Raw genomic sequence first — 8,295 nt, forward strand, 5'->3', positions numbered from 1 at the left:
GGCAGTTGATGCTTATTGGCTGTTGAGCCGCTGCGTGTCAGCGGGGTATATTTCCGTTTCGATAGCAGCAGGGCGGAAGTAGCAGGATGTTGGGGGATTTGCTGTTGTTCGGGTAAGGGGGTGATAGCTTGTTGCCAAGCAACCAGTTTTATTAAGCCGCGGGGAGCGTGGGGTGGGGGTGCGAGGCATAGCTTGTTTTCCTGTTCGGTAAATTCGGCTCTGCGGGACTGAGGAGTGCAAAGGTTGTGTAAATCTGGGACAAGGGACAGTAGAAAATTCCAATCTGCATTCTACGAGGGAAACTGCTTTAGCTAAATTTGTCTGCCCTGCAGCTCTTAAAAGTGCAAAAAAAAAGCAGGAGTAATTGGAATGGGACATCAGGAAAAGCATGGAGGAAGCAGTTATCTCTAACTTGTAGGCCGTTTCTTGCCCCTCACAGCTCAGAAATGTTAAGAATTAAAGTGAAAAAGGCCAAGCCGTTGTATATTCTCACTTTTTTTTTCTTCTTCTGCCACATAGGACTCTGTTGGTCAATGCCGGAGCAGTGTTAAATTTCAGGCTGTAAGTACTGAAAAGCAAGATTTGCTTCGTTGGGAAAATGCAGGCATTCCCACAACTGTAGGAATCGAGTTTTTGTGCTTTCCAGCATGAGGAGGTTTCTGGGAAAAGCTTTTGATTCAAAGATTGCAACATGTGATTTTGGTTATAGAAAAACATCTGGTTTGAGGTTGTTAGATGAGCTTTAGGGAAATTGGCAAAAAACTCCTTTCTAGAGAGCTGTTGTTCCTTAGCGAATTGGATGGATTTGGTAGGACACAACTTTCTGCAAACCAGAGAGCCTCTTTTTAAAATGTAAAGGATGCTTCTATAGCTCCTCCCCAATCTTGGAATAAATATTTTTTCTTGAGTGTGGAGTTATGTCTGCTGACTAAACACATCACACACCCATGTTTTCTTTAGCAAAATATAGACGTAGTTGGTCGTTGCCTTGATTTTCCAATCATAGAGAAATACATGTTGTATTTGTCTCATTTTAAATGATAATCTGGGCAACTAAACTGGTGGGATAGCATGAAACCCTGAGATTTCTTGTTAAATATTAACTCAGTGTAACTCAGCTTTTCAGGATCTGCCATCACTGTCAGGATTCAAATGTAAAGTGAGGGGGTTCAATTATCATTACTTCCAATTAGCAGTTAGCAGTTTTACAAAAGACCTGAAATATGTAACATGTTTCCTATGTTGTTAGGGGTATAAGAAATGCATATCCAACCCAGATATTCTGTTTACTACAATGGCCAAATTAGTGGTTCTATCGGAATATCATAAACTGAATATTATAGCAGTGGGTAAACCAGCTGCAAGTGCTGTTTAAAGGCATGCTGCTTTTGATCATGGAAGTTTCCCTTAATTGGTGGAAGAAGATTCCTGTTGGGTCCTGCCTAAATTGCATTAATCTAGTCCAGCATTTTTTCTGCATGGTTACCTCATTTCTGAAAATTCTTCAAGTGGCCCTTGAAACTTCCTTGTTTTCTTTCTGGGATTCAATAAATTGCTATAATATTCCATTGTTACCTTGGTTAGTAGCTGTCAACACATTTTCTTCTGTCATTGTCTAGTTTAACATATTCCTTTTTTGCCTTAAATTATGAGGCACTACTATGTTGTGGGATTTTTAAAGTAAATCTTTCTTTCTTTGCCTTCCAGGAAGAAGAAAGAAAATCAGAGCTTTGGTGAAGAAGGAAGAGCACCAACAACAGGTAAAAATTCTAGCTGAGATCCTAGTATTGAGGTGTTGTTGTTTTTTAACTTGCTGTGCATCCCCAAAATAGTTGCAATTATTTTTTTTAGTTTTGTTTTGAGATATTGCATAGAAAAATATGAAATAGACTATTTATTGGCATACACATATTGTAATTGTTTCAATTTAAAAGACAACTTGGTCTATTAAACTGGAAACATTGTTTAACAAATTAATTAATAATTACATTTTTACACATCAATGTAAAATTATCAAAAGGTAACACATGTAATATAGTTTCAGATTTAATAGACATTTGGTTTTACTGGACCCCATTTCTCTGTATTTGGACAGTGAAATCAAGATTTTTGTGTAAATTGTTGTTGCCCCCTTCTTGATGAGAATAGTACCAAATTTGCTGTGAGTAGTGCTTTACATATTGTGTTTTTTATTCTGTGGTTTTATTTTAGCCTAATTAATAGAAACTATACTTATTTGAAAGCATTTAGAACAGAATTAAGGTGAACCCCAGAGTTTCTCAAGGCAGAGGTATTTATTGATTTGTCAGCAATTAACAACATTCATTGAGAAGGCTGAGAAACACAGAACAAAACATGAGTTAAGCCATGGGAAATTAAACTACATTGAATATAAAAAAAATAAACTGAAAAAAAACTTCAGATTGATAGAGAGCGATCAAGTGTTCTAATGATTTCTTCCTACTGTGTAATAAAGATACTTGTCAGATAAATTTTCTTCAAATCTGAACCTAGAATTATTCAAGCTATGCTGAGTTGAATGTCTGGGATATTCTGCTGAAGTTCTATGAGTTTGACAGCAAGCAAATATATAGCCACTCAGATACTGAACTTTCTCAATTCTAGGTAGGATGAGCAGTCATGGGAGTTGCTATTCAACAATGTCTAGAGAACTGCCTATCCTGAACTAAAACCAAAGAATACATCATTAAGTCACTATCCTTTGGCCTGACAGCAACTTCCTCTCCCTTCCTACATGTTCTGTAAATATGCTATGGAGATATCTTAGCCATCCAGACAAATCATAGGCATATGAAGAAAGGGGGAGATATTGAATGTCTGCTGGTAGAATGACAACATGCAACCCACTTACAAATATTAAAAAAAATAATGTTCCTAGTGATTATACTGCATAAGACATTGTATCACTGTGCGTACCGGTAGTTCTTTTCATGCTGCACAATTACAAGTTGCTTGTATTTGAAAAATTCCTTTATAACTTGTTTTCTTGTCTCATATTAAAAATTAAAAGTACACTGCTCAAAAAAATAAAGGGAACACTTAAACAACACAATGTAACTGCAAGTCAATCACACTTCTGTGAAATCAAACTGTCCACCTAGGTAGCAACACTGATTGACAATCAATTTCACATGCTGTTGTGCAAATGGAATAGACAACAAGTGGAAAGCATAGGCAGTTAGCAAGACATCCCCAATAAAGGAGTGGTTCTGCAGGTGGTGACCACAGACCACTTCTCAGTTCCTATGCTTTCTGGCTGATGGTTTTGTCACTTTTGAATGCTGGCGATGCTTTCACTCTAGTGGTAGCATGAGACGGAGTCTACAACCCACACAAGTGGCTCAGGTAGTGCAGCTCATCCAGGATGGCACATCAATGCGAGTTGTGGCAAGAAGGTTTGCTGTGTCTTGTCAGCATAGTGTCCAGAGCATGGAGGCACTACCAGGAGACAGGCCAGTACATCAGGAGACGTGGAGGAGGCTGTAGAAGGGCAACAACCCAGCATCAGGACCGCTACCTCCACCTTTGTGCAAGGAGGGACAGGAGGAGCACTGCCAGAGCCCTGCAAAATAACCTCCAGCGGGCCACAAATGTGCATGTGGCTGCTCAAATAGTCAGAAATAGGCTCCATGAGGGTGGTATGTGGGCCTGACGTCCCCAGGTGGGGGTTGTGCTTACAGCCCAACACCGTGCAGGACGTTTGGTATTTGCCAGAGAACACCAAGATTGGCAAATTCGCCACTGGCGCCCTGTGCTCTTCACAGATGAAAGCAGGTTCACACTGAGCACATGCGACAGACATGACAGGGTCTGGAGATGCCGTGGAGAACGTTCTGCTGCCTGCAACATCCTCCAGCATGACCGGTTTGGCAGTGGGTCAGTAATAGTTTGAGGTGGCATTTCTTTAGGGGGCCGCACAGCCTTTCATGTGCTTGCCAGAGGTAGCCTGACTGCCATTAGGTACCGAGATGAGATCCTCAGACCCCTTGTGAGACCGTATGCTGGTGTGGTTGGCCCTGGGTTCCTCCTAATGCAAGACAATGCTAGACCTCATGTGGCTGGAGTGTGTCAGCAGTTCCTGCAAGACGAAGGCATTGATGCTATGGACTGGCTCGCCCGTTCCCCAGACCTGAATCCAATTGAGCACATCTGGGAAATCATGTTTCGCTCCATCCACCAACGCCACGTTGCACCACAGACTGTCCAGGAGTTGGGGGATGCTTTAGTCCAGGTGTGGGAGGAGATCCCTTAGGAGAGCATCTGCCAGCTCATCAGGAGCATGCCCAGGCATTGTAGGGAGATCATACAGGCACGTGGAGGCTACACACACTACTGAGCCTCATTTTGACTTGTTTTAAGGACATTACATCAAAGTTGGATCAGCCTGTAGTGTTTTTTAACACTTTAATTTTGAGTGTAACTCCAAATCCAGACCTCCATGGGTTGCTAAATTTGATTTCCATTGATAATTTTTTTGTGATTTTGTTGTCAGCACATTCAACTATGTAATGAACAAAGTATTTAATAAGAATATTTCATTCATTCAGATCTAGGATGTCTTATTTTTGTGTTCCCTTTATTTTTTCGAGTAGTGTACCTTATTAGTTTTTGGGAATCTAAGAAATCACTCCAAGTGTTTAAGTTAGTCTGGAATCAGTTGGTACCTAAATTAATGACTGAATAAATTATTGCTAGGCGTACACTGAAAGGAATGTGGATGAAACAAGGGATAGTTTTTGCTGTAAATGCAATTTCATTTACTTTCTGACTTCTAGGTGATAATATCAGGGAGTTTCTGTTGAGCTTAAGATACTTTCGGATCTTCATTGCCCTGTGGAATATTTTCATGATGTTTTGCATGATTGTGTAAGTAATCCCAACAAAGATGTCATGTTTATGTCTTCCTTACCTTGTCTTTTTTAATGCTTGGTTTGCACAGTTACATAATATATGGTATTCTTCTTACTACTTTACAGTATCAGCACTTAAGCATGGAACAAGTGGAATCTTGAATTGATAACTGCTGTAGTAATAAATGATTATAAACTATGTGCTTCAATTATTCTAGGTTCATATTGTTCATTTATTGTTTTCACTGTTTTTTATATAATGAGGATATTTTGTAATAAGTTTCAATTGGTTTAACTTATTGGACAGTATAAAAGGACTCTATAATCTTGGTTTGCCTTGTAGGTTTATTATAAGAATAACTGATAAAAATTAGTCATTAACTTTCCTTTTGTTTTTCATTAGGTTGTTTGGATCTTAAACAATTTTGACTGAACTGACAAAGACACCTTAACCTTCGGCAATTTGCAGATGACTTCCAACTGGAAATATAAAATACTCCTAAGTAAAAGATTTGACATCATTTTAGTATTGAGTTCTGGCATATTTTTACTACAAATATCAAAGGAACAGTCCCCATTCCCTCTTTTCCCCTGTTCTTGATTTTCCCCTAGTTTTTGTTTATTTTGTTATTTGGTTAATGAACAAATAAACTTTCAGCCCTGTGAAGGGTTATGCCTGTAGGCATGACACCCATGGAGAACAGAGCTTTTATGTGAAGATATGAAGAAATGTAAGAAGAAATGTACGTTGAAACTTCAACACAAGTACAAAAATGGCATTGCAGTGCATGCTTTATCAGTTGTTGGATTTATATTTAGCCTTTAACCCCACTAAAAGAAAAAATAGTTTTTAGATAGGAGAACATGATAAAACAATTTTGTTTTTAGTATAAATGAGGGGAAAAAAGCTTTAGTACCCTTTGCCTTAAAGCAGTGTTTCTCAATCTTAGCAAATTTAAAGCAGGTGGACTTCAAGCAAGGCTGGATAAGAATTCTGGGAATTCAAATCTCTGCAAGTTCACAACAAGCATTACTGGGGAATTTGAGGATTTAAAGTCCATCCATCTTGCCAAGGCTGAGAAACATTGCTTTAAAGCAGGGGTGTCAAACTGGATGCATCACACACAGGCCATGCCCACCCCAGCTCCGCAAAGGGGGAAAAAATGTCATGATATGTATGTCATGTGACCGCAATGTGATGCCACCAATTTGACACCCATGCTTTAAAGTAACACTATGCAGGTAGTCCTTCACTTGTTATCACAATTGGGCCCCAAATTTCCATTGCTAAGCAAGACAAGTTATGAAGTATGTTTTGCTCCATTTTACAACCTTTCCAGTTATTAAGATGAATTGCTACAGTTGTGAGTAACACAGTGAAGTGAATCTGGTTCCCCATTGACTATGCTTGTCAAAAGGTCACAAAAGGTGATCGAATGACCCTGTGACACTTCAACCGTCATAAATGCATGCCAGTTGCCAAGTGTCCAAATTTTGGACATATGACCACAGGGATACTGCAATGGTCATAAGTGTGAGAAAAACCATAAGTCACCTTTTTCAGTGCCATTGTAATTTTGAATGGTCACTAAATGAATGGTTGTAAGTCAAGGACTACCTATATAGTATTTAAGAATCTGTATTCCACTCTTTGCTGACCAGAAAACAATTTATGCTAAGTATTCCTGATCAGGAAAGAGTGATGCAGAAAATAAGTTGATGCCCAAAAGTAGTTCGAGTGGAAAGTTGTGAACTGTTTAAGATCTGTTGTATGACTCTGCCAAAGGAGAATAGCTGATTATATACCTTATTCTTGTAATAGTTAATTGGAGTAGACCCAAGTGATTAACCAGCACAAATATCTGAGGGGATGTCAATATCTAAAGCAGTTTGGTCTATAATGATGCTTAAAATGGGAGGATATCCCTGGGAGGTGAATCTGTGAAATCATCTTAGTGTTGAATGTCTGAAGATCTTATTGTGTGTATGAAGAGATTGAACATCTGGGCTTAAAAGTTCTAGCGAAATAAACATAATTATATACTTTCTATACAGAGTCATTTTTTTCTTTGAGCAGAAGGGGTTAGGGCAGACATAAGGAAATTAATCTTACGGAGCTTTCTGAAAAATTGTGTGAAAAATGTGGAGATAATGCTACATTAGCTGGTTTACAAGTAATAGAACTAATAATCAAAATAAAAAATGCATTTTACAGATGATAATGCAGCATCAGCAGCTCAGTAAATGAAAATTGTTTTAGCTTCCCTCCTGAATATTAAATGGGGGGATACTATGTGTATGTAAGGGGCCTGATTCTTGTTCCTGCCCTATCAGCCTCATGATAAAGGTGAGGGCAGAATTCACATTTTTTTTTTTGTAACACTAATATGCAGGATTCAGAAAAGGAGGAAAGCTGCTCTTAAAAAACAGCTGTGGCTAACTATTATTTGTATTCCTTTCATGAAGTTGATATTCCTTTCAAGAACAGTCATTACTGACAGCATGAATTCAAATAAACTCAGAAGGCTGAGGTAGGTGAGATGACATGTTGCTGTCCGAATATGGATTTAAGCAATATACTTTGCTAATGGATTATCTTTGGGATTCTATGGAAGTGCTTAAATATCCATTTGGTCAAGATGTCTATAGAGATTCTCAATCATCCACATCATGGATGTCCCAAAGATGCTTTTCAAAAGGCAACTGGACTTTCTGTTTTTTCCTTGAAAACATTTTGCTTCTGGGCTAAGAAGCAGAACTGAAGAAACTTCTTGAATGAGAAGCAAAACTTTGTCAAGGAAAAAACAAAGTCTAGTTGCCTTTTGAAAAACACCTTTAGGACAACTTTTGGTCAGAGTTAATCCAGCAGCTGATATTCAGCTTGCTGACAAAAATTAGGAACCATTCTGATTATGGAAAGTAGACCATATCAAGTTAAAAGTTTCATTCAACTGGAACAATAAAACTATCAACTTTGTGATCAAAACAGGGTTACTATTAAGATCTGAGTTCCTGAGAGAACTTTCTGCAGATTTCTCATAAGATAGAAAAATAAATGGCAGTTGCGTAGAATCAATTTCTACCAGGTGACCTGAAATCTTAAAAATTCATTGGAACTCAATTCAACTAATTTTACTAAAGAACTCATGATCACTGTTAATGTTACTCTGAATTATTCCTAAACTGAAAACCAAATTAAAGCATTTGGTAAATACAATTTAATGCCAACCCCTATAGATTCAGGTTAGTAATCACTAGAGAGACAATCAGCATTAGAAAAACAACTCTCAGAGCAAAAGGGATTTGAAATGCAAACAGAATATTAATTGCTTAATACTTGCTTCTTTATAGAGTTTTTGTCTATGGAGCTTCTGGAAACAAGGAACATGCCTATATGCTTCTATAGTTTTTTCAGAGCTTCCAC

The 8,295-nt window shown here is 38.2% G+C and overlaps 1 protein-coding gene across 1 annotated transcript; it reads left to right on the forward strand.

Moving 5' to 3' along the window:
* The first annotated feature begins 54 nt into the window (after positions 1-54).
* Positions 55-6,919, forward strand: SMIM7 (small integral membrane protein 7). Its single transcript, XM_026698844.2, has 5 exons — positions 55-112; positions 520-561; positions 1,708-1,760; positions 4,797-4,887; positions 5,275-6,919. The coding sequence occupies exons 1-5, from the start codon at positions 87-89 to the stop codon at positions 5,288-5,290; spliced, it is 228 nt and encodes a 75-aa protein (XP_026554629.1). The 5' UTR covers positions 55-86; the 3' UTR covers positions 5,291-6,919.
* The last annotated feature ends 1,376 nt before the right edge of the window (positions 6,920-8,295 follow it).

Source organism: Pseudonaja textilis, chromosome 1, assembly GCF_049901715.1.
Source record: "Pseudonaja textilis isolate UNSWEBS1 chromosome 1, rPseTex1.2, whole genome shotgun sequence".
Classification (NCBI taxonomy): Eukaryota; Metazoa; Chordata; class Lepidosauria; order Squamata; family Elapidae; genus Pseudonaja; species Pseudonaja textilis.

Excerpts from the sequence above, each read along its gene's own strand:
- SMIM7 (XM_026698844.2), top strand. The coding sequence starts at position 87 with ATGTTGGGGGATTTGCTGTTGTTCGG. Across the intron at positions 562-1,707 it reads GCAGTGTTAAATTTCAGGCT|GAAGAAGAAAGAAAATCAGA; the intron begins GTAAGTACTGAA and ends TTTGCCTTCCAG. Across the intron at positions 1,761-4,796 it reads AGGAAGAGCACCAACAACAG|GTGATAATATCAGGGAGTTT; the intron begins GTAAAAATTCTA and ends TCTGACTTCTAG.